At 38.5% G+C, this 26,490-nt stretch overlaps 2 protein-coding genes across 5 annotated transcripts; both read left to right on the forward strand.

The window, feature by feature from the left end:
- Nucleotides 1-218: 218 nt before the first annotated feature.
- On the forward strand, nt 219-11,364 carry csnk1e (casein kinase 1, epsilon). Of its 4 annotated transcripts, none has more exons than XM_055229468.1 (11): nt 219-474; nt 2,019-2,118; nt 2,878-2,988; nt 3,826-3,974; nt 5,537-5,765; nt 6,654-6,824; nt 7,404-7,552; nt 7,637-7,835; nt 8,609-8,754; nt 9,108-9,172; nt 9,748-11,364. In XM_055229468.1, exons 2-10 carry the CDS (start codon nt 2,043-2,045, stop codon nt 9,138-9,140), a joined length of 1,263 nt encoding a protein of 420 aa, XP_055085443.1. In that variant the 5' UTR covers nt 219-474; nt 2,019-2,042; the 3' UTR covers nt 9,141-9,172; nt 9,748-11,364. The 4 variants fall into 4 exon arrangements, with proteins under 4 accessions (XP_055085443.1, XP_033840342.1, XP_033840340.1 ...); XM_033984451.2 differs by having other exon boundaries at nt 9,751-10,423; XM_033984449.2 differs by lacking the exon at nt 219-474 and adding an exon at nt 599-847 and having other exon boundaries at nt 9,748-11,359.
- Nucleotides 11,365-12,365: 1,001 nt separating this feature from the next.
- Nucleotides 12,366-26,140, forward strand: tmem184ba (transmembrane protein 184ba). The gene is made up of 9 exons (XM_033984452.2): nt 12,366-12,737; nt 12,825-12,875; nt 15,681-15,914; nt 17,374-17,539; nt 20,841-20,931; nt 21,017-21,184; nt 21,814-21,983; nt 22,061-22,255; nt 23,307-26,140. The coding sequence occupies exons 3-9, from the start codon at nt 15,681-15,683 to the stop codon at nt 23,534-23,536; spliced, it is 1,254 nt and encodes a 417-aa protein (XP_033840343.1). The 5' UTR covers nt 12,366-12,737; nt 12,825-12,875; the 3' UTR covers nt 23,537-26,140.
- Nucleotides 26,141-26,490: the final 350 nt, after the last annotated feature.

Consider the following 26,490-nt stretch of genomic DNA (forward strand, 5'->3'; position numbering starts at 1 on the left):
CCCTATGTATCCATTTGTGCGAATATAACGTTGGATACTTAAGCTCACCCCTTATTGGTCAGCAGATGAAGTGTCCTTTGTAGACCCTGTTTCATTCATGTCTGCACCCACGTCAAGAGGCTGCACGCTCCACTGCACGGGCCCCTGCGCATACGAGCCTGCGGATGACATCATCGTGATACTGTCAATGGTGTAAGCTGAGACTGGCCCGGGCGGGTGGGGGTGTGTGTGTGTGCGTTTGTGTGAAGCTCGGACTGGAGAAGGAGCTCGTTATTAGTGTCTGGTTTCTTTTTTAAAGCCCGATACCTTCTTCTTCTTCTTTACTGCACCGTGCTAGATTTTTTTTTTTTTTTGGTCGTTTCGGGAGTTGTCGGATCGGTGCGCACATCTCCAGAGGTTATGAGCCGCCCGGAGCCGCTTCGGTGCGTAGCTGTCCAGGGTCCTGAGTGAGACACGGCTGCTGAGAAGGAGGAGGTAGGTCGGGGGGGGGGGGGGGGGGGATGTATGTTTTGAGTAAATATGTTTTCTTATAAACACAGCGTTTAATATTCCGTGCGTATTTGGTGCGTTCTGGCTATGCGCATTGGTGATCCAGTTCAGAGGGCGCGGCTACGTTGGACTATTACCACATTTTCTGGTCTGTCAGGGACGAACGCGGGTTGTACTTTGCGCTCTCCACATTTCTCCGTTTCCTCTTCGGTCGTGGTATCTAGGGCACGACCCGGAGCAGTGTTTTTTTTTTTTTTTGCTTTATATTTCCAGCACTATTCGCGTGTTTTGTAATGCAGCCTTGCGCGCACGTCTTTTAAAGCATTGTAGGTTGTGGGAGCAATGGATGCAACGTGAGGTAAGGGCCAACGTGCACTATGCTACACGCTCGTTCACGTTTTCCCCCGTGTAAATGGGTTAGCAAGACGAGGTGTGCAGTCAATGCAGCCCAGATGAACCCAGCAGTCAGCATTCAGGGCAATGTCAAACGTGGAACCTGCAATGAGCCAGGTGTTTTGGTTCTTCAGGAAAACGTGGCTCGTACGCGTTTTTTTTGTGAGGAATCTTGAAGTGGGAGTTGATGTAAATTAGTTTTGGAAGAAGGTTTTGATGTGTTGTGGGTGTGCAAGATGCTGATCCACCCCTCTTGCACTGCTCTGAATAAATTATGTTATACAACTTTCTCATTGCACGTTATCCAGACGTGCCTGCATAGGGAGCTACCAGAAATATGAATAAAATAAGTGTTGAGCAATGAACTATGAGTAACAACGCACGTGCCAGTTGTCCCAATTTAACCAACATAGATGCATTAGAAGGTAGAACGACTGCAAAGATGTTAAATGCATTTCGTTTTATTGATAAATGGTCACCAACTTCAAAATTCTGTGCCTTTTAAGTCATTTTTTTTAAGTTCACATGTAGGTTTCCATCATTAAAAAGTCAGGAATTTGCTTACTCTTTCTTGATAATGGAAGATTAACCAGCAGAAAATCAAGAAGGTTCAACAGAAAACTAATAAAATAACCTCTACTTAAAGTAACGGTGTGTAAGATTTAGATTTAAAATCGAATAAACCTGACCTATCTGTATCTCCAGGTATGAGGTAAACATGCTCAAATCAGCTGTAGCTTTTACAACAATCCAAGTGCTTCAAGTCCATGTACTGAGAATGAGAAAAACTCGTATGTGTCCTTTAAAATTGTAAGACACAGGCTACATATGGTTCCTTTAAACTACGTAAGACTCATCAGAGGAAACGCGCCAAACAACAATTCAACAACCACCACAACTGCCTGACTTGCAGCCACTCCAATTTGTAAATACAGCGCACCAAATCAGGCATACTACATTAACCCCTTCTTATTTACTACCTTTTAATGGAGTTAATTCAGTTCTGTATTGGAGCTCACCCACAGGTTCAGTAGTTCTCTGCAGCAGCCTTGCACCACACTGTCCTTTCCTACCCTATTGATCAGCTGTGATTGATGTCAGCCCGTGCACGTCTGTTGCTTGTGTTTACTCCTCAGTGAAGTTGAAGAGCTCTGGACGCCATGGAGCTGCGAGTGGGAAATAAGTACCGTCTCGGGAGGAAGATTGGCAGCGGCTCATTCGGAGATATCTATTTGGGTAAGGACGGCGACTTATCTCGTACAAAACTGAACTTTTTTTCTTTTTTTTTTTTGACAGTATAAGAAATAATGCAAAATAATGATCATACCTTGTACCTTTTTATTGTCAGACTTTTTTTTATCTACATGTTAAATAGAAACCTGGTGGAATTTCGATTTTATATTAGACATATTTGTAATATTTTCATGTTTACGCTTTCTTTTCTTGGTCAGGTAACTGCATGTCTGTAACTGAAAAGAATTTCCCCTCGAGGCTTAGAAAAATACCTTATATTCTTGAATACTTTTGTACACATACATTTTCCTCAGTCTCAGTATATGGACAGGCCTCAAACAAACAGCCTCAACAAAACTCCCAAATTATTACATAAATAAATGGGGCATCATGTTCTATGTTTGAGTTCCTTTAAGTTAGACATAAACAGACAAAAAGCACTCGACATTTAGGTTTACATTTTTAGTGTATATATCATTATTATTAGTAGTAGTAGTAGTAGTAGTTAGTTAGTAGCTTCTCACAGTATTTATTTTGCATTTTTTATGATTATATTGTGATCTGAATAGTAAAATAATCAATTAACAAAATAATCTTCTTGATATCCCTATAACTGATGGTACATTTATACAGGAGGAAAATCTAAGTGCTATTGCTGAATAATTCTGTTCTTACCTCGCAAATATTGCCATAACAATAACCGCATGACGTCTTGTGCAGAGTTAACTTCCTCTACCCTCTCTATCGCTTTAACCACGACAGGCTCAAACATTGCGACTGGGGAGGAAGTGGCCATTAAACTGGAATGTGTCAAGACAAAGCACCCGCAGCTCCACATCGAGAGCAAGTTCTACAAGATGATGCAGGGCGGAGGTAAGAGGAGCGGGACTACAATAGGTTTATTGCTCCGTGGCGTTTAGAACAGCGAAGAACTGGCCGGGACTGCTCAGGACGGGGGGGGGGATGGAGCAAGATTGGTCAGTCACCGGTCCATAGCGCTTACGTGTAAAGAGGCGGCTAGAACTGGGATTCAAACTGCACCGTGAAAGGGCTGCATCTGTCAGAGGCCATCGAAGAGGTCATATTAGTAAAACGCAAGTGATAAATACTTAAACAGATTAGTAAAGTAGTATACTATGAAAGATTTAATGGTGTAACTTATTAAAATTCAGTTGAAGTAAGACAATACTCATTTAAACCTGTAACCTTAAAACTAAACCTGTGTACATATTCAGAATACTAATCTCGAGTGTATTCCAGTACCATCACACTTACTCATTTCGTGGTGTTCTGAATACAGTGAAGTTCCTAAAACATAAAGGAATATATTGCAATACTTGATCATACAATTTAGTCTTCAAACCACGCAATAGTAACAGACACCAGTGTTGAGTTTTATTACTTATATATAATAATGGTGCAAAGAACAGTTCCTACACTATAATTTAATGCAATTCAATGTGAAAGTATCCAAAGTATTCAGAAACTAACTAGTAAACATTTAATGGTACTAAGTATTCTCAAAGTATTCTGCACAACCAACACTGCTAATAACTTACAACACACAAATAAACAGAATAATAGCGATAAAATTTTAAATAAACAAGAAAGCTTTGGTTTTCACTAAATGTATTCAGTAGTATTGGGGAAAAAAACCTTGTTGGAATATACTTTATTTTTCATCTAACCTGTTTTCTTCTTTGCCCCCAGTGGGAATCCCGTCCATAAAGTGGTGTGGGGCAGAAGGAGACTACAATGTGATGGTGATGGAGTTGCTGGGGCCCAGTTTGGAGGACCTGTTCAACTTCTGCTCCAGGAAGTTCAGCCTTAAAACGGTCCTGCTGCTGGCTGACCAGATGGTGAGACACAAGAAAACATTTCAGAAAAGAGATATTTATACTGTAGTAACCTTTCAATCAGAATTAAATGCATTGCAGTAGCTACAATTACCAAAAGTACTAAGACGGGGACCAGAATTACAGCTGAACTAAAACTAAACCAGGTTAAGCAATGATTAAAAACAAAACAAAACTAAAAAAACTTTAGTTGTCTTCTGCATATTGGCACATTGATTGATTTGCAGTGCACAGTTAACTATTTCACCAGCAAATCCAATATATAACAGACTAGAGATGTGTGGTAGCTCTTCAAATACAATCGCAATACTGTTCTAAAGAAGCACGATGTAACTTTTCTGTTAGAAGGTCACCTGCTTGGTTGATGTTACTTTTTGCCAGGAATGTTCCACAGAATGCTAGTATGCTACTTAAATATCCTGCATTTACTCAAACAATTACTGTGAGTAGGGCTGCCTCTCCACAGATATGACCCATAACTGACTTGCATGTCTCCACCAATAACACCTCCATGCAAAGTGGTGTACGACGGAGCATAAGGGTCACTTTAACCTCCTGAGACCCGAGCTTTAATCAAATAAAATAATAAAAAAATAAGTAAATAAAAAATCAAAAATACAATAAAAATACAATAAAAATAATAATAAAAACAAATAAAAATAAAATAATTAAATAAAAAAATAAAATAAAAATAAACAAAAAAATTAATATTCTAAACTCTTAGAAATATTCAAAATTGAACATGTTCTTGTTGCTGTTCTTCTAAAAATTTGCACTGTGGCCTAAACAATCCAAAATCTGTTGTCCACAGATGAGGACGCCAGGTCTCAGGAGGTTAAAAAAAAATATATATGCGGGCGGTATGAGAAAAAAAAGTAATATTACGAGAATAAAGTCGTATTTTTATGCTGTGCGTGAATGAGTGACCAGTGCGTTGTGTGTTATGGAGAATTTGGAGCATTTTGTTCAGATAAACTTTCAACTGGGGTTTATGCACGATGAAATACTGTGTCTTTTAGCCCACCGTCACCACACTATCATCAGTATAAGTACTTAGAAGGGACACTGCAAGTATTTGAGTTTGTTTTAATCAGAGGAACCAGACAGATTTAGAAGAAATTGCTATATCTGAACAAAATGCTCCAAATTCTTCATAACACACCGGTCACTCATGCACGCACAGCAGCCTATATTCTCATAAAAATACGACTTTATTCTCATAATATTACAACTTTTTTTCCTTGTAATATTACGACTTTTTTCTTGTAATATTACGACTTTTTTTCTCGTAGCGCCTGCATAATTTTTTTTTATTTAATTGACCCTTATACTCCGTCGTAGTGGTGGACCTCCTCATCACAAAAGTTACATAGTGCACCTTTAAGATAGATTATAATATTGAGTTAAATTGTGTAAATTTATGTGGTATTTTTAGACTGTAGCTAAATGGATTATTGAAATCTGAGTCAATAGTTTTGTCCTGATTTAGGCTGGGTTGACTACATCAGGAATAGCATGTGGTTTTCAATAACACTTAAATAAACTCGCACTTTTTGTTTCCCTAGATCAGCCGAATTGAGTACATCCACTCCAAGAACTTCATCCACCGTGATGTGAAGCCGGACAACTTCCTCATGGGGCTGGGCAAGAAGGGCAACCTGGTCTACATCATCGACTTTGGCCTGGCTAAAAAGTACCGCGACGCCCGAACGCACCAGCACATCCCCTACCGTGAGAACAAGAACCTGACTGGCACCGCTCGCTACGCCTCCATCAACACTCACCTGGGCATTGGTAGGTGTCACCCAGCTCCCTGTCACCCAGCTCCCTGTCACCCAGCTCCCTGTCACCCAGCTCCCTGTCACCCGGTCCCGTTTACCCACTACCTCAACGTATCTCTGTTACCCGCTACCTGTCACCCATCTCACTGTCACCCGGTCCTGTCACGCGCACCCTGTCAGCTGTTCCCTGTCACACGTACCCTGTCACTGAGCCCAGATTGGAGCGCAGGTGCCCGGGTGTGCTCTAATAACCCCGGCATGGCTCATAGCTTTACACCAACATGTTGCAGAATGCGTCATGCTACAATGCCACATTATAATACAGACCACATGGAGATTTGTTTCACGTATAATCCATGTTTTTATAATTTTATTGTATTTACTTCACATATTCATTGCCAATTCAGGTACATTATCTGATGGTTTGTCCTTCACATTAACTTCTTATTATAAATGAGATTCTCTTACAATTATAATTACTTTTACTTGAGTAAATGCTTGGACCACTACCTTGTACTGCACTGATACCGATACTGGTATTGAATATCGGCAAGGTACTGAAACATTTGCTGGATCGTGTATCAGTTGAAGGATGTAATAACATTATTTACAGGCTGAATTCTCATAATGTTTGAACTTTTATTCTAACAAAGCAGTTCAGTAGTTATTTGAAGAATAAATGGCCTTTACATAACACAATTGGATCTCTTGTGTAGTAAGTTAACCATTTTCTGTTCCTACACTGGTATTGGCAGATACTCAAGTCAAAGCATCAATATTGGCAACAAAAGCTGGTTACACTGTCCACCTTTAAGTGCAATCAGCAAAACACCTGTTGAACCAGACCCTTGATACAAAAACATTTAAAACAAAGCACATTTCTCTCCTCTTGTCTCCTCAGAACAGTCGAGGAGGGATGACCTGGAGTCCCTGGGCTATGTTTTGATGTACTTCAACCTGGGCTCTCTGCCCTGGCAAGGACTCAAGGCTGCCACCAAGAGGCAGAAGTATGAACGTATCAGTGAGAAGAAAATGTCCACTCCTATTGAAGTGCTCTGCAAAGGCTACCCCTGTCAGTATAACTGCACATCACAAACTCATTAACCATAGCTAATATGTGTAAAGCTAATCCTCTGTCAGTAAAAGGATGTTGCTTGGCGCAGACTTCAAAGATAACTTTTTTTGTTTTGTTTTATATGTATTTTTTTTTACCCCTTACAAAAATAGAACAAAAAACAATATAAACTGTGAAATGTAAAAAAAAACAAACAATTGCTCTGTCACTAAATTTACATTAATCAGAATTGTCTGTTTATATGATCTCTAGTGTTTATGTCCAGGAAATTAATATAGAATTCATTTTAATTGATTTGAATAAGACAAAATAAAATCTAATAGAAAACTGTGATTGTGATCAATGCGAGAAGAAAATGTGATACATTTTTTATGATACCATTCTCCCATTGTCAAACAAAGTTATGTGAAATCTTATATTCACTTATTCCGGTCTAAACAAATATGCTTCATGAGTTTTTACCAGTTTATTTTAATCTTTTGCTAATTATTCCGGATTCTATTACAGAATTTATTAAAACGTGTATATTTTAGAGATCTGTATTTGCACAAACTCAACCTTCATTCTATTTTCCAGCCGAGTTCTCCACATACCTAAACTTCTGTCGCTCACTGAGATTTGACGACAAGCCTGACTACTCGTATCTGAGACAGCTCTTCAGGAACCTCTTCCACAGACAGGGCTTCTCCTACGACTACGTCTTTGACTGGAATATGCTCAAATTTGTACGTAACACCCAACCCACTCCAACTTTTATTTACTGCTTATTTAAATCTGGTCAAATACTTATCTCTTTTGGTGTGTTTTAGGGAGCCAGTAGGACGACAGAGGACGGAGAAAGGGAGAGGAGAGAAGGGAAAGATGGAGAGGAACGGGCAGGAGGAGGTCAGAGAGGAGGCGGGGGACGGGCCATGGCTCCTGGTCTAAACCCTTCAGGGGCCAATCGAGCCAGGAACGAGGGGGACGCTGCGCCTGCGAACCCAGCCAGCCGCGGGGTCCAGCAGTCGGGTCAGTGCCAAGATGAAGTAGTGAGCAGCAATGAGTGAATTGAAAATGTATGATGAGCTCTGTCCACGTATGTTACCAAAATATAATTAAGCTTTACAATATGTTTAATTATGTTATTCTTTAAAGGAAGAAGGTGTAACATGTGCTCCTGCTAATAAAAACACACACACGCATATACCGAGGACACGTAATATGAAAGAGATATAGCATCTAGTAGAAAGCCAAAGTGAGGAGCTGATTTTTTTTTCTTTTTTTTGTTGTTTTGGGGTTTTTTTTGCTGTTGTTTTTTTTAAATGTTTTTATTGTGAATAGATCAGCATTGTTATCAGTCAAATTAACATTGACGTATAAACATTTTTACATGTTTTCTTTATATCTGTGGACAATCATAGGCCACGTTTATGACATATTTAACTAAACCTTTACGTCTGCACCGTTCATATTTAAAGCCTATCCAGCTTCCACAGTCTCACTAACACGTACGATCATAAACAAAGTGGCTCATCCGAAAACAGTATCACCCTAAATATATCCAGGCAGTGTGTATTTACCGATCAATGAATACTTATACTTATCTCTAAACGTAAAGGTGTAGCTACCAAACAATTATATGGCCGTGTCTGACTTCCTATAATTCAAATCTCGGAGCAGTTTATTGCTTTAACAGTTTATTAATTCTGATTTTTTTTTTTTTTGCCTCAACATCTGCAGCCTTTAATTAGCTTGTGTTGCTAATTGCAGTTATCCGTGTGTGTGTGTGTGTCCGTGTGTAGGTAACCGGTCCCCCCAGGCAGGCCGAGCAGAGAGAGCAGAGAGGGAGAGGAAAGTGGCCATGAGGCTGCACCGCGGAGCTCCGGCCAACGTGTCCTCGTCTGACCTCACCGCACGCCTTGACCAATCACGCATCACCGCATCACAGGTACAGGGCGGGAGACGGATCATTCAAAAACAGATAGTATTAAAAGTCTTTTCCTATGTGCAGGGTGCAGTTTGTCAAAAAAAAAAAAAAAACTGAAGCGGGGGTGATTTTTTTTCGTCGTATTTAAACTTTTATTTAGGCTATTGTGTGCAGTGCCCCAGCTTAGAGAAAATGCTCAGGCACTACATGCTGTAATTCTATCCATAGGCTGTAATTTCATCAGTAGTTGGTCAGATCAGTCAGTATTAGACAAAAGATAAAAGTGAGAAATGCCATCATCAAACACAATGCGGGTGTGTCAGGTTTGTGTCCATAGACTTTGTCCTGGTTCAAGCCTCTCCCTTTACCTTTAGGTCAGTGTGCCCTTTGAACATCTGGCCAAATGAAACGCTCCTGTTGGACTGCAGGTCAACAGCAGGTACAGACATGCCTTTAAAGTGCAAACACACACGCGCAAACGCACACACGGACGGCTAATGCTTGTGCAAGTAGCTTAGAAGTGTAAAATAAGACAATGTTGGTGATTTTTTTGGTTCACGTATCGATTTGAAAAGTCCCGTGTAGGTTACTGAAACGGTAAGATCGAGAAAATGTATTAGATTGTCATAAACTTATATAACTGTGCACATTTGTGTACACTTTCATTAAAAAAAACAACATTTGAATCAAGGCTGGAGCAAGGTTCAAAGCTTTATTTTGATTTGGGATCTTATTTTAAAAGTAAAATAGTAAAATATCACCGCAACATCTGCAAAACAAGATCTGTATTGTTGTCTAATACAGCAGACTATATGAAAAATATAACAACAAAATAATCAAAGTTGGTGCCGCTTTATAATAAAAAGAGAAATAAGCTTTGGAAGTAATATAACTTTAAAATGTTTGAATGAATGTGGCAAATTACATGTGAATAATGCCCAGCGCACAATATGTGAAATGTCTGTAGTGTCTTGCCATTGTAATGTCTAATCTATATATTCTTGATTGTTGCAGCAGCATCAGAGTTCAAAAAAACACCCCAGACTTTTCAAATGGATGAATGAACTTTAAACGCGTGAGTGGGGGAGATGACGAGGAAGGCTGGACCCTTATTTGGGGGAATGTCCGTGTGTTTGTCCGCGGCTCGGTGAACCTCAGGAGGAGCCAAAATGGACGCTCGTAGAAACCAGTCGGACTTAAGACTCTGGAATTAGCAGGTTTTTTTTGGGAATCGATCGCTAATCAAACGCGACAAAAGGGGTCAAAAACAAATCACACCCCTTTTCAATCTTACTCACCTGCACATCAGTTCTGAAACTCAACTTGCAAAAAAAAAAAAAAAAAGAAGAAGACAAAACATGCACAAAATGGACTTGTACCTTTGAGGTTTACACTTGATCAAAATGCCATCGATCTGCTGTGGTCCATTCTCTGCGTGTGGAGATCAATAACTTCAACTAACAACCAACGGATGACTAAAAAATTATAACTCAAGAGAGCCTACGAGTAGAAAGTTATGATTGCGGAAGAGATTTTTGGATGCGAGTGAGGCTGCTTTTTGTCGGTAAACGTCAATGTCCGTCTGTGTTATTGTCCGTGTGTTATTTTGGCTTCAGCTTTGCTTCAGGAAAAGGTAGGACAGAGAGAGAAAGAGAGAGCAGGCTGCTATCCGTGGGCTTCAGATGATAGAAAAATTTGGAGGTTTGCCATAGCGATTAACAATTTCAAACTAAATATTATATAAAAGTCCTCAAAATGTTGCTGAAACCCATGAATAGCTAATTATAAGCTGCAGAAGTACTAATGAATGGACACAGATGCTACAACTTCTTGCTAAAACAATTGTTACACTTGTTTTAACAATATGAGACAGAGAAGAAATATTCTCATAGGTCCAATGTTGAAAACTTGGCCGATATTTGGCACCAATATTTTTATTTTAAAGCTGCTCCTGTGTCATTCCCAGATTGTCCTTTCTGAACAGACTAATGAGTAAAAGTGGGACTGGGCAAAAAATACCAGTAAATTACACACTCATGCAACAAATCATTTTATAACCCAGATGAACGTTTTATTATTTTTTACAAAAGTCGTAAGTTTATGTGAGAGCTTAAATTTGTGATTTTAAAATATTAATATTGGTATCAACAAATATCCGTTATCAGCCGCAGCAGCAAGACAAATATCGGATATCGGTATCAGACCCATCCCTAAAGACAAAGCCTTAGAACAGATTTGCCAGAAAAGCTGTAATGACAGATGTAATGGAAATATCCATTTGTATTTTTTTGTTTTTTAATTTTGCTATTTTGTATATGTACAATGTAAATAGACACATTTGGTAAAGATTGTTACTTGAAGATGCTGCTAGAGAGAGAGAGACGTGGAAGTGGTGCCATGAACCCGAGGAGTCTGCCCGGCGAGGAGGGGGTGGTGTGGGGGCAGGCAATGACAGGTGGGCGTGGGAGGGGTCAGGATGGAGGGATGTCGCTACAGAAGAAGAGGGACGATCCGCTGATGTCCTGTACTACATGCTTCATCTTTATTACTATAATTATTTGTGTATATTTTCTCAATCAATAAAATATACACAGCTTACATGGGTTTGGCTGTGGTCTGACTGTGGAATTCTAATTCAGTATTTTAATGTATATCAGCGCACAATAATGAAAGCTGACAGTTCAGTCGAAGTTTACAGCTAAGCATCTTAGATTTCAAAATACAGTAATTATTTAAATGCGCACTAGGTAACTTTTCTGGAAGAAGGTGGCCTACTTGCAAGTCTTCATAGAGATATTATTGGTTTCTTGAATATTCTAGAGTATGGCATTCATTTTTGTGGAAAGGCGACTCCACTCACAGTAAGAATGCATGTTCTACAAGGAATTTTTGAGCAATAAAAACACCTCTTAAGTGAATACATCGGAAATAGAGTTAAAGTTAAATGCCATACTGTGGAACGTTAGGTCAGTGGATATCATCTCGATTGACACAAGCAGGTGGCAAGAGTGTACAGTACTCTCCTTAAGTATAAACTAAAATGCATTTATCCAACCCAGATTTAGTGGTATTTCAATAAGAATAAGCCTAATAATAATAATAATAACAATAATAATAATAATAATAATAATAATAATAATAATGATAATAATAATAATAATAATAATAATAATAATAATAATAATAATAATAATAATAATAATAATAATAATGGTGAAAACAGTTAAGGTGTAATTACGTGTCAATTAAATTAAGTTAATCATTTATTATCTATTTAGAGTATGCTTTTGCTATAGTTTATATAATTATTTGTAGAGTTGCCTTATAATCTCTATGCAAACGTGTATAAAATCCTATAACAGCAAATGTATTTATGCTCTCACTCCGTATTTGGGACAGGAAGCTAAGTACGACACAAAAATCACAGTAGGAGTCGTGCTAACCTTGTTTAGAACATCACCCACACTCACGCTGCTCACGCTGCTGCAGCCCAGAATAGACCCCTTTACGCATGCGCACACGCTCCACCTTTTCTTTTCCCTGGTTATCTCTCAGGTGTCACGTGATTGGTTATTTTCTCCACGTAGGCGGGAGTTCAGGCGTTTTCATCCTCTGTGATTGGTCCGTAGCTCAGAGTGGGCGGGGTTTGTCTGATCTACAGTAATCCGACGGGGATCCAACTGTTAACTCTGTGGAGTGAGTGGAGCGAGGGGTTCGAGTGGAGATCCGAGCTTTATTATTATCATCTTTTCAACTCTACCGTTAATACTATCGATTCAAAAGTGTCATATTACAACAAATAGATGATAGTATTTCTTCTTAATCATGAGAAGCAAACTTTTAAGGTAAGTTTTTGGGGAGACAGACAGAAAGATTACCCAAGGCTATTCTTCAAACATGGATGTTCGGGGAGCAGCGGTGCGTCTTTGAGCAGGAATTAAGGACATTTCTGGGTTATTTTCGGTCATCTCCTGTTCTTTAACGCCCTCAAAGCAATCACACCGGTGAGTAAACCCTCTAATACACTTAAACTTTAATTTACTTTCATTACAGCCATATTTTTCTCTAATAAAAGTGTGTTGAAACTGCAGAGTGGATATTCAAGTTCGCCTGAGGACCGTTGTTGATCTTCTACACAAAAGGTGAGTTGTGCACTTTGTTTTTATATAATGTTATTTTTAGGGCAAGAGCGATTTATCAGAATAATCAACTCCTTCATTCACGTATTTCAACGTTTAGATGGTCAAAAAATGTGTAAGAAATAGGAATAAATGTGTGACTAGTTAGTTGCAGCCCTAGTTATTCATATTTTTTTTTTGTTTATTGTAATTTAGTTCAATACATTCAATAAATTTCTCTTAGATTTAATCAGATTCACAACACACTCAGGATCAGTGCCTCTAGGTAATAAGACCCTCCCTTGTTGTTGTTGTTGTTGTTGTTGTTGTTGTTGTTGCTGTTGCTTTCACCCATAAAATAATCCCTCTTGATGTGATACCTATATAATACCCATTTTAAATAATCAACTAACACCCCTGCCTGCTCTCTCGCCCCATCCATCTGCTGCTTTATTCACGACCTCTTAAGAGAAGCCAGTTCACAGATGTCCTTTGTAAACTTCACTGTCACCGGCATTGTTTGTCTGCTTTTCTGTCCTCGTGCTGCGTTCACTTGTCCTCCTTAAATACGCTGATGGCTTTTAAACTAATATAAATGAGACTCTGTGATTCTGTCTCAACACAAGTTTAAGTAAATGTAAGTTATTGCTTTAGTAGAATTAATGGAGCTTTTACAAACTGCCACTGGGTATGTTTTCAGTCAGATGTTTTGCCAGTAAACATCAGATAGCTAGAATAATCTTATAACCCAATAGTTAAATCTGTTTTTTGGTGTGTGTCATCAAAAACCCTTGGTGATGCCGTGTCAGTTAATACATAGATTTTTAGAAGAAAACCTGCGCAGTGAGAACAGTCAGAAAGAAATTAGATTACTCACATCAGATGTAACTGTTTACGTGACAGTGCAATAATCTAAGAACTACAGCAATCAGATAAGGATGGGATTTTTAAATAGAAAAAAAATACCCGATTCTAATTTGGACCATAAACTGAATTGCAATGAAATCAAAAGTGCAACAGGACAATCTCAAGGGTATAGTTATTAATATACTATTAGAATGTTTTTATTTGCAGTAGGGCTCCAACAAATGCAACATTATTTTAGTCAGCAATTATTGTTTTGATTAGTTTACTAGTCATGATGATTTTTATTGCACATTGAGATTTAAAAAATACATTTTTTAAAACCTTTTGGTTTTTGGTTTTTGTAACTTTTTTTCAAAAAAAGACTAAAATAATATAGTCCTGTATTATAGTCCAGTAAACAATGTACAGTTCTAAAAATACAATTATGTTAAGTTTAAAAGTTGTCTAATCACAATTATTTCAATTAAGTGTTGCAGCCCTATTTTGCATACAAAATACCATGCAATTTTTTAATATCATTTATATTAAAAACACAGTCCTTGTGACACCCTCCACATGCATGTTCCAAAATGTTTTATTTGAGCTGTTTTTGGAATAGTAGGCCAAATGTCTTTTCCCAAATGTCTTTTCCCAAATGTCGTGGATGCGTTTACTGTGAACGATTCTTTTTTTTTTTTTATAAGGCAGCCCTAATTCTAATCCAGTCTTGTTTATTTTTACATCCTTCCATTGTTGTTGACATAAAACATGAAGGTTTTCATGCACCCCAGGCTGAGCCATGTGGTTGATGTCTATCTGTCAGTCAGGTTAAAAGAACAAACATAGCCTGAGACAGTGGCCAGTGCTCCTTATGTAACACACCTCCTGGCCACTTTGAGTTCAGTTCTGCCTCAGTAGCTGCCTCCCAGTGTAAAGAGCTCTGAATATGTCATCTTATCTTGTCATCCGCCCAACATTGTCTCTGTTGTGGGCCATGGACTCTAATTTCAGTCATGGGACAGAAATAAAAGATTGGGATTGTCATTGGTAGTTGGTCTGTAAAATCTGCTTATACGGTATTTGGTTTGCCAATTATTTTTTTTTGTTTTTTTTTGGTTTTTTTTTGCCAGTTTAATAGTGCAGTTATCATTGAAGTGGTATGAATAGCATACTTTATTATCAAAGCCTTTTACTAATGCATCTTCAGAGTCAGGAAAGGATGAATATTTAATTAGAATAAAGTAAACTGATATCTTAAATGTTATTAAACGGTGCATGAATGTAAATTGTGTTACTTTATTTTACTTTCCCTATATTATCTTTTAAACTGCAATATTCTTCAGTGTTAGCGGTAGCAGCTAGACCTCATCAACTAAAAGTTCCTCTGTTAGGGAGGGTATGCTTTCTACTTGTCTCTGTGGAGATTCTATTCATTTCCCAGGAATGTTATGCCATATTTGTCCAGCTGCTGACTAATTATTTTATGGGTGTTTTTATTGCTCAAAAATACATTGAAAAACGTGGTTCTACACATTTCTGACCTATAACCTTCTTGGTGGTACCAGCTGTTGTTCTCCATGGAGACAGCTAAGTTTAATGTCATACTGTGGAAGATTCTCAGCAAAGCAATAACATCTCCATGGAAAGAGATAGGCACCGTATACTCCACCAGAAAAGTTACACAGTGCCTCTTTAATGTTGACAGCCCATAACAAGTTAACACACGTTTCCCCGATATCTACTGTAATTTTACTCCAATCAAGAAAATGCTATATCTGACTCAAACTTTGAACTACTGGCTTATACAAACGTCAACCAGATAACAAACCATATCTGCTGTATATACTAAGTTAATTATTTGTAATGGACATCAATACACTGCTGCTGTCAATTAGTCACTGTTTGATTTCCAGAATGTTCTGTGTAAACAGGAACAGCGTGTGAATGCCGTCTTTATCTCAGCCGCATTGTCTCTTTGCTCAGATGCTGACACTGCTCCCGCAAGATGTGCCCTTTGCGGAGCGGCTGGGAGAGGACGCCCCTATGGAAGTGGCCCCTGGACCTCCCCCCACAGCTCCCCCCACTGGCCCCAACATCTCGTGGCTCCCAGAAGCCCCTCTACTGAGCCAGGACCCTCCCATCTTCCTCATGACCCCTGCTGCCCAGGCCTTGTCAGGGTTTTTTGTCTGGACGGCGCTCATTCTCACGTGCCATCAGGTAATTTTTAGATATTTATAATACTTTCAATTTTATTTTGTCCAGACAAAATTCATGGTACTTATATGCCCTATAATATGCAGAATTTACTCTTGTGACTTGTGTTGGAGTTGTATTTTGTTTCACACATGTTTGAGTAACCCTTGATTATTAGTCTTCAAAGATCAAAATGCTCTTTTCCACCTTGCGATCTCATGAAGTGGTCATTTTCAGGTTAACAGCTACCTTTATGCCTTTTGTTCAGTAGAGGCTGGCAATTGGCATTACTCTGGTAGGTTTTAGGTCTCATACGTTTTGTCATTACTGACCTAAAAACTGCAATATGTTGTTAGCAAGTAGTGTATCACTATACAACAGTTACAAACTTGATTTTGTTACTAAGGAAAAGGCTTGAAACTTGATACCGATACCTAGTTTCCTGAACTACAAAACCACACGGTAAGCTGTATGAAACTATCTTTATTTATATATAAGTTGCTTTCTGTTGAATTGTCAAAAAAGTGTTTTTTATTATCATTGTGGTATCAAAATCAAATAAATAGTATGAATTTAACAATTTAGAAACAAATAAAGGTCTTTTTGTACGTGTGGTGTTATAGTAGTACTGGAGTTCCCATTTGGACCTATGTATGAGATTTCTTTCAATATTGTTACTTGTTCAAATGAGTATCTAGTTTTAATAATCACTTGAATATCGATTAGTATCTGACTAAGTGTTCATTTGTTGGTACAGTCCCTATTTTGTGCATTCATCAATCTGAAAATTGCTAGTCAAGATTGTCTATCTATAGTTATGTGAATATATAAATATACCCAAAGGTGGCTGGACACAGCTGAGGCAGCCTGATTTAGAAATACTTATGACGTACATTTAGGCTAAGTTTTTGGGGAGGTGCAGTGGTTGCTTGGTAACCCTCCCTCACCAGGTGTCTCTAATGCAGCACCATTGGCCCACACACAAACACAAAGGCGAAACCTGATCTCACCAATGACAAAGCTACAGGCAATAAACAAGAGCAAAGGTGTGATTTTTCTCACCGAGTCCAGTAAAATTATGTCACTTATTGATTGTACGGTCACTGACCCTCACACTGTCAGACTTTGCCCACCTACGTCAGATAAACAAGATAAGAACAAGTTTATTTTGAGTCACTATGATGCTACCTACAATTGAAAAGGGGCACTATGTAAGATTTTTAGTTGGAGGATCCTAAGCTTTTCATTTTCCAAGGATATATTGTTGTTTGGCTGGAATGTTCCACAAAATGGCATGAAACCGTGGCGTTCCATTACATCTGTCAAGTGCCATCAGCAGATATGGGTGGGTGATACTGACAAAAATGACGTTCTCTCAGAATATATCGCCCACCTCTCCTCTTAATGTTTTTGGTTTAGAACACAAAACTGTTATTAGATTGCAAATAATAAATACTGACCATTACTATATATTTTGTTACAGATCTACATGCACCTACGTTTTTACACCTCCCCGCACGAGCAGAGACACATTGTGCGTATCCTCTTCATCGTCCCCATCTATGCCTTTGACTCCTGGCTCAGCCTCCTCTTCTTCACCAACGATCAGTACTATGTGTACTTCGGCACGGTGCGCGACTGCTACGAGGGTGAGGTCCTTTTTAAGATATGTGTTTGTGTGAGAAGTTATGAAAATGATCTATCAGTGAGCAATTTTGGATAACGCAGATTACTACAAATGTCATACATTTCTGAAGAGGTGTTCACGTCTTGGAAATACAAAGTGATGGCTTATTGCTTCGTGTAGGAAATGTAAACTGTTTCTTTTACCAAGCAAATGTTTAGACACATCTTCCCAGTCCATTCATTGGACAATAAACAAATTGCAATGGCTGCAATCATTTCGATACTAGAATGACCAGAATCCTACTTTTTAAACATAAATTGCAAACTGAATCTTAATACTTTGCGATTACAAATTGCTTTTTTTTCCCGAAATCGTGCAGCCTTGCTCCTCAGTCTCATAGATGAAGCCACAACCACTCCACCACCAGTAACACTTAACACTTAAAATATGGTATGTTCCTTTAAGTACCGTGCTCAAGGATACAAGGGCAATTTAATGCCAGAACCAGAACACCAACCTGTGGATCGATCATGTGACTTATCCATAGTGCTGCAATCGACTAAAGATACGTCCAGCTGATCGATTAGTCGACTAAAAAGTGGGCGTGGCAAAAGCTCTCAAAACTATTATGTATCTCTATGTATCTGACTGAAATTGCACTCACAAAACTACACCTACACAGGAATTCATGCAAAAAAATAATAATAATAAATCAGAAAAAAGTATAGGAAACAATGTATTTATGTAAAGATAGATTAAATTTGTGAATGATGAATTTAATCTGCCGTTTTACATATTAAAACCAAAAAAATTAAAATCTTCAATTAACTCACTCCTCCACTCACTGCTCCTTACTGCTGTCATATAAATCCTTACAATCTAAATAAAAGGATAAATTCTTGTAGTATGCTACGCTCATCAGTGGATGATGGAAATGTGAGCAGCCATTGAAAATTGGGATTTCTTCAGCTTTTCTCAGTATGTATTTGGAGATCGATTTGGAAAAGCTATTTTAAACTCTAACAATGACACACTACAGTTTTGAGCTCCCACCTCTGGTCCTGTATGTGACGCTGTGACAGAAATAGATGATGGCGACACTCCTGCGTGCGTGCGTCAGATAAACTGGTCCTCCCTCAGATATGGACTGATATGGAGAGACGCTCCCGAAGCAGGAACTCCCACCCACAGACAAATGCCTTTTAGACTGCTCCTACGAGTTTACTTCCTGTCACTTTCCCTTCCCTTTCCCAACTTGAATCGTTATGTTATTTTTCCATTCTTGTTTCTTCCGAGTGCTTTCTTAGCTAGCATACATGAACTTGTCTCATGGCAACAGCGTTCACAAATCTTGCCCATCTCCGACACTAACGGCATCATTCAGGCCTCCTTGATACAAACTAGCTCCGGTCTCATTGTGTGTAGGCCTACTGTATCACCGTGGAAACCGCTGCAGCCACTGGGGCTCCTTAGAGAGATGAGGCAGTAAACAGCTGAGGCTCTGTGGAAGCGAAATACACCCATCAGTGCAGATAATGAACAAACTATGACTTCTTACACCCTAAAATATAGAGTGTACCTTTATATTAATGCTTGAGTGAGAAGAGGGCTCTGCGCATGTTAGGTGTTAGTAGCAAGTACAACAGGATTGTGGATGTGTAAAAATTATTCTTTTGATATAATTTTCCTTGCCATACTGTTACTATCTAGAGCAATGCATTGTATAGACTAGGTGTTGCAGCCACCCAGGTGCAGTTTGGGGCTGCCCCAGTAGCTTTTAAGACTTTGAAAAAAAATACTTTTCTATTTTTAGAATATCAGATTCTTAAAAACACAGTGGTTTCTGTTCTCGTGACTCACTGTTTCTTTTAAAATCACACATCTGTGACATGATAGTGGTTAAGGCCCTACAATTAAACAGAATCACTTTGAATCTTTTGGTTAACTTTATGAACTGATAGCCCTTGAACAACTTAAAGCTTCTAAAGGGCTACCCTAAGTCTAAAAAGTTTAGTAAAGTCTGGTATAGACAGTAATTGAGTTTGTATTTTTGAGAAAATGATCTTGTCAAACGGTTTTATCGGTAAATAAAAGTTTATTGACCATCTGCTAGTCTGTATTCTAAAATATCTGTATCAGCACCTCACATGGAAAAACCCATATTGGTTAGTTTCTATTTCTAGTCATTTCCAAGGCGGTTTATAGACTTAGAATATCTGGCAATAAAACAACTATTTGCCAAACCTGCTGACACATGTGCAGTTGCAACAAGCTAAAAATGCTTGAAAGACACTAGAGTTTAGATTCCAGCACCTCTCCCTTTCACACAGACACACACACACACACACACAGGCACACACACTCACTCTCCTGCTGTCTGCACCCTTCTCTCTCTCTCTCCTCACACACACAGACACACACACTCACACAGACACACACAAAACCTGTACAGCACCAGAATACAGCTCACAACATGTCGTCACCTCAGTCTACCTCAGTCTCACCATTACACAAGCTCATTCACTCTACACGTAAACAGGGACTTCCAACACAAGGCTAGCTAGCTCCCCTGAGGCTAACAGGATTATCCCACTGTTGTTTTGATGAGCTCAAACCAGAGACAACCCATAATCCACCTGTGCGCCAGAGACCGCTCCAGAGAGGTCACACGGGAAATATCCTGTTTTACAAGCCCCGGCCACATCAGTGCAGCACACATTAAACACATCAAAGTCATATTGTCTATTTCTGTCTAAGGCAAAATGAAACCAGCGTAATATTGTTGGGATATTCTTGCACCTATAGTCGAAATCAGAAGAAGACACATATGCTTTATTTTCTTCACTGTCTGACATGAAACAACAACATCAAATTTTCCTGTTTTAGGTCAATTACGATTAACAAAATTATCTCTATTTGCTAAATGCCAGAATAATGAAAGATGGATTTTTTTGGACAGTTTTTCAGAGCACGTAGGTTTGTTTTTTTCAGCATAGATTGCATAGCATAGACATGATTTTGCTTCTAAAACGGCCTTGATTATAGTTCATACTATCATATAATCGCATTTATCACATACCACTGATAAATCTTAAGATCATAATGTAATATGACAGCTATATATATGTGTTCTCTTTTAATTCAAATCTTTTTCATAGCTCAGTTGGTGAAGTGAAGACTGACACATCTTAATATTACACAGTTCGTTAGAGGAGACAAAAATAAAATACATTTACTGATGCATGATGTCTCACTCACGTTTTCAAGTATAGTATAAAAGTGTAGTAGAAGTAAATAAAGGTCTACATTTTTTTTTCTTCCAGCTTTTGTAATTTACAACTTCCTGAGCCTGTGTTACGAATACCTGGGAGGAGAGAGCGTCATCATGTCAGAGATCAGGGGCAAATCCATCGAGTAGGTCCTCTAGTCTTCATCTCCCGTTCAGTTTCTTTGTCTTTCCTCTAAATTAACACCTGTGACGTCGTGGTGTTTCTCTCAGGTCCAGCTGTATGTACGGTACATGCTGTCTGCGAGGGAAGGCCTACTCCATCGGGTTCCTGCGCTTCTGCAAACAAGCCACTCTACAGTTCTGCGTGGTCAAACCCCTTATGGCTATCATCACTGTCGTCCTGCAGGCCTACGGCAAATACAAAGACGGGGACTTCAAGTACGCACTTCTACTGATCTATATGTGTTTGTTTTAGGACTGCGGCTACTGACAAAAACTGAAATACTTTACTTCAGTCATGCTCATATGTCCTGACCAACGTATAAACATCATTACACTACTTCATATTAGAATTGTACACTGATATTCGGAGAGTACTTTGAATATCTCGCTTTAAAATGATAAACTGGAGAAGGGAGCAGCTCAAAAATTAAAGGTGTGCACTATGTAACTTTTATGGCCAAAAGAGTGGCTGCCGCAGCAAAGTTAGCATATGACACCAGAATAAGATGTTTTTCCAAGTTATTCTACCTGTAATTTAATTGTATTGCCATATTTTGAAACATTCCAGGCAAAGCTTATCTCCGTAGACAAGAGATTTTGTATAATTAAAAATATTTACAGTCTACAGTTGACACCCATTCTTGAAATAATTGCTTCTTCGTTTCAGTTTGGTTATTAATTGCTTATCCTCTCATCATCACCTTACATAACTGCTCACATTTTAATCCTAATTCTAAATGTGGATTCGTTAGTCAATGACCTGTGACATCGCGTCATCACACCCAAACCGCCATCGCGTCCCCGGCCTCCTGAAACCTAACCTGTCCTCCTTTCTTTTATTACAGCGTTGCCAGCGGTTACCTGTACGTGACCATCATCAACAACATCTCAGTCAGCCTCTCTCTCTACGCTTTGTTCCTGTTTTATTTCGCCGCGAGAGAACTGCTTAGCCCCTACAGCCCCATGCTCAAGTTTTTCATGGTCAAATCTGTCATTTTCCTGTCCTTCTGGCAAGGTATGTCCGATTTATTCACAGTTTTACACATTTAAAGTAAGATTTTGGCACATATTGATGTTGTTATTTCTGGTCAGGCATGCTGCTGGCCATCTTGGAGAAGTGCGGAGCCATCCCTCAGATAAATTCAGTGGAAGTGTCGGTGGGGGAGGGGACTGTTGCTGCCGGTTATCAGAACTTTATCATCTGTATAGAGATGTTCTTCGCAGCACTGGCCTTAAGGCACGCGTTCACCTACAGGGTCTACATGGACAAAAGTTTAGATCTGCAAGGTAAGATGAGCTAAAATATGTTGGCTTGTTTAAATGTTATGTCAATGTTTAGCTTTTAGTCTTTTTTTTTTTTTTTAATTGCTAGATAAAATCATAGAAATCTAGATATTATGCATATCAAGAACATATTTTGTTGAGCAGAGGTGGGCAGATTATCGAAATATGGATAATAATGTAAATGTTGTTTGGAAGATATGCAAAATTACAAAATTGCGTAGTTATAATTAAAATATGCTGCCAAAAGAGCTGATTAAAAATGAAAAGGGAGGACAAATGATGTTGTAAACTTCAAAGTAGGGTTTTCTGCATCGTCCATTTCTGTTTTATTGACATTGACAGTGTTGACAAATATCAACATTATTAATATTCCCCGTCCCACTATTGTGTTTACAATCCATTACATTGTGGTCTCTATTACTGTTTGCCCATCTGCATTTCTGTCTTCTTTCTGCTGCGCTCTAAAGGACCTACTCTTACATATGGAGAGTTTGGTAGGTTCACTGCTGATGTAATTAATCCCTAAAAACTTTGAAAAAAAACCCCAAAACACCACAGTCTTTCTTAAATATACCCAAAAGACTCATTTGCAAAAACAGATACTGAATGCCATTTTAAAAAGTCATCAGCGGCAGTTTGCCCTGTTTAGCAATGTTTTCAAAAGCCAAAAGTGTTTTGTTTTTTTTGTTTTTTTTTACTGCAATCAAACTATAATTCCATCCTTCCTTGATAATACTGTTTTTCAAAATGGAGATATCTGTTTTTGCAATTGAACTTTTCACTTTTTCCGCCTTTTTTTTTCTTTTTACAGTTTATTTTGTAAGCTCCTTACTTTTTTGCCCTCTCTAAATCTCCCTCCCATTTGTGAAGCTAAACCTGTAAATCCCCAGTGGTAGTTCTTGCCTTTTAGTCTTTGATTTCACTCTATTCTTCTCATCTCCATCCTACATTACGCTCTCTTGTTTTCTGTTTCTCCTTCTTTCTCTGTTTTCTTCTTTTGTTCTCTCATTCGCCATGTCTCTCTATCCTTAACTTCTCCGCCCCCTCTGTGCAGGCCGCTGTGCCCCCATGAAGAGCATCTCCAGCAGCCTAAAGGAGACCATGAGCCCCGGAGACATGGTCCAGGACGCCATCCACAACTTCTCCCCCGCCTACCAGCAGTATACCCAGCAGTCCACGCTGGAGCAGGGTGCCCCCCAACCCGTGTCCCGCACCTTGAACAGCCTAAGCACCCGCGGGGACACCGAAAAAACTCTGCTCCTGAGCTCCGACGATGAATTTTAAAGACTAAATTAATTTTTGGTGTTAAAATGATATAATATGATACCCATTTTTTTGTTTTTTTTTTAAATGTAAGCAATATGTCTTGCCCCACAAAAAGGACAAGTTTTATCATCTGCAAACTAGGAGGTATAATGCTGATGCTGCGTTAGAATGCTAGTTGTTGTTAGCATTAGCATTACAGCAACAGCAAAACACTGGCCTCTGAAAGTTGGGAAAAGTGCTTATAAACTCATAATAATTAAGATGCTAGGAATGCCTTAGGAAGTACAGAATAACTTTGGACTTAACTTTGCAATATGTTTACGTTTTTCACATTTTTAGATTTGGTACAGCACTTTTAAAGAGAATAACTAGAGAATCGTCAGTTTTTTCTCTATTCATGGGCTTCAGCTGTGGCAACCATCCTCTGGTCATAGCAGTTAAGCAATTTTTAAAGAAAAATATATCTTTTAAATGGGAAAAGGTCTTCACAAAGTCCTTCAAATCAAGAATAAATAGGATTCATCTGGGCAGAGAAGGGACTGCTGCTGCCACAAAATGCAGAGAGATGCTAATTTTACTTTAATATATAACATTTTAGTATTTTATTGTAATTAAAGTAATAGTTTATATACAATTGTGGCAGCAACACAACTCAAAATGTAAAGAGGGGCAACAAAAATATGACTTGATAAGTTTTGTACCATTTGTACCTATATTTTGGGATAGGAGTTTTATTTTCGCTCTCATTAATTTTATGCTAGCTACACTAAAGCTGCCGTTTATGCATTCTGTATTAGTTAAAAGGTTTTAAAAAATCCAAAGTAAATTTTTACTTTTGTTACTTTTGTCATATATTCAGAATTGTTTTAGGTTTATTAACTTGCATTCAGACGTACCGGTAGTTCAATAATTGCTTTGTTTGTGCCTGGAAATCCAACTGTAACCAATAGCAACCAAACTAACTTATATATGGTGTAAGTATTAAGATGGTCGGGCTAGTGTCGGCCTATAGCCTTTCACACGTTTTGTTTACACATTTACAAGACTTGTCTACGCAAATCCAAGCCCAATTTGCTTTTCTATTGTCTTAGCCGTAGTATTTCAGAGCAGCTAGGCCTAACATGGCTCAGTGCTGTTGTCAATACGGCCAGTGGAGATGAAAACCTGATAGATTATAGATTAGCCCCGCCACATCTGGTCCAGCAGGGGCAGGACGCAGGGGCAGTGGGATTATGTGGTCGTAAATGGGGCGTTATCGGAGTGGGATTATAAAGTCCAGCTCTCCACCAGTCTGGCTGCTCACAATGTAGGTTATGAGGATAGAGAGACAACAGAAGTGGAATATGGGTTATACGGTTATATTTAGAATCATCCAGCGACATCCAAGAAACTTTTGTACTATATTGTATTTTATTTATTTAGTATTTTTTTTAAAGATGCGATTCACAAAAGTAATATGAGCACCATAAAAGATTGGGATTACTTTTATAAAATTCAACACCAGGTTTTGTTTTGTTTGGTCATGAGTGTTTCTATTCTTAGATTGGTACATTTAGTTTTTTATTTCCATTTTTACACAATGACCCAGTTTATTCAGAATTAGACTTGGAACATTTTTAAGTCCTTCCAGTCAATATTTTATTTTCATGCAAGCCCGTGTTTTGCTGCGGTTTCAAATAATTGCTCGTCCCTGACTCAGGAGTGACTCATGCCCGATGTGCTGACGTGTTTATGGGGCCACTTTCTCCTCTGTGCTGTAGCTCGGTACTGACAGCAGGGGACGCTACAGAGACAGCAGAAACACTGTAATTCTATAGTCTTTTCTTTTTTTAAACAGTCTTATCTTGACACAGACAGACGTGAATGATTGTGGTGTGGAGGTTTTGTCAGTTTGGCCTGACTTATGTACCTGCAAAGAGTAACACGAACAATATTACAAGTCTTATTCAAATGCTAATGCTTTACTTTACATTCTCAACAGACCCTGACTCTTAACTTACTTCTCTTACCGCCCCGGGTAAAAATATGGTGTACAATTTTTTACAAATGCTTATCGTCACTCCACCAAATCTAGTTTTTAATATATTCTCTTAACGCAGAGTCGCTCATACTTTTACCTGTTACATTTCAAGGCATGTTTCTTAATTTGCCTTAATAACTGTACAATTACATGGTACATTTTGTTCTGCACTTTAATGACATAATTCAATGTTTTTTTTTTCCATCTTGTCTTGCACTGTTGCTCAATATACTGTAAATGTCCCGATGTGTAAATAAACGCAGACGACAACAGCTATAGTAAAAATATATGTATGTTTAATGGTTTAAGCAGGAAAATAGTTTTGTATTTTTTTATTTCCATTTGTCGCTGTACGAAGAAGAAAAAATAAAATGTATTTCGTCTGAGCCTTGGGTTGTGAAAAATGCTGATCTCACCGTCTGTTACAGTTACTAAATTGGGCAATAATGAACATAGCACATGCATTTCGTGTCAAAATGATTCACTGAACAATGTGTGGCGTTTCTAACCTAGTTTTGGATAATAGGAAAATGAAAGGAAAGTATTATTTCCAACAATCTTATGGTTGTCTCAAATTTCAGCTACATTAGATTGCGTTCACACATCATTCTACAATACTACTTGAATTTTGTGTGCATAAAAGTTTCAAATTGTATGGTACTCTACAGTAGAATTTGCAGTTTAAAGATGTACTGTGTAATTTTTCTGGTAGAGGGCCTGTCCTGTTTGTCTTTATGGAGATTATATTGCTTTGAATGTGCCAAAGTATGGCATTAAACACATCTAATTTGTATTTATTCAGCTATAGGCGTTACTATTGCTCAATAATACCACAGAAAACATGCATTTTCACTGAGCAGGGTCGCCTTTCCACAGAGCTGACCTGTAACTTGGCCTGTCAGTGTTCCTTGTTTCCATAGAAATAGAAATATTTAATGCCATACTGTGGAAC

The sequence above is a fragment of the Periophthalmus magnuspinnatus genome, chromosome 19 (genome assembly GCF_009829125.3).
Source record: "Periophthalmus magnuspinnatus isolate fPerMag1 chromosome 19, fPerMag1.2.pri, whole genome shotgun sequence".
NCBI classification, from domain to species: domain Eukaryota; kingdom Metazoa; phylum Chordata; class Actinopteri; order Gobiiformes; family Gobiidae; genus Periophthalmus; species Periophthalmus magnuspinnatus.

What these genes read in the sequence shown, in the direction of transcription:
- csnk1e (XM_055229468.1), top strand. Translation starts at nt 2,043, where the DNA reads ATGGAGCTGCGAGTGGGAAATAAGTACCGTCTCGGGAGGAAGATTGGC. An exon ending in CAAGATGATGCAGGGCGGAG is followed by an intron (nt 2,989 to 3,825) that starts GTAAGAGGAGCG and finishes CTTTGCCCCCAG; the next exon opens with TGGGAATCCCGTCCATAAAG. An exon ending in GCTCTGCAAAGGCTACCCCT is followed by an intron (nt 6,825 to 7,403) that starts GTCAGTATAACT and finishes TCTATTTTCCAG; the next exon opens with CCGAGTTCTCCACATACCTA.
- tmem184ba (XM_033984452.2), top strand. Translation starts at nt 15,681, where the DNA reads ATGCTGACACTGCTCCCGCAAGATGTGCCCTTTGCGGAGCGGCTGGGA. An exon ending in ATCAGGGGCAAATCCATCGA is followed by an intron (nt 20,932 to 21,016) that starts GTAGGTCCTCTA and finishes TGTTTCTCTCAG; the next exon opens with GTCCAGCTGTATGTACGGTA. An exon ending in TACAAAGACGGGGACTTCAA is followed by an intron (nt 21,185 to 21,813) that starts GTACGCACTTCT and finishes CTTTTATTACAG; the next exon opens with CGTTGCCAGCGGTTACCTGT.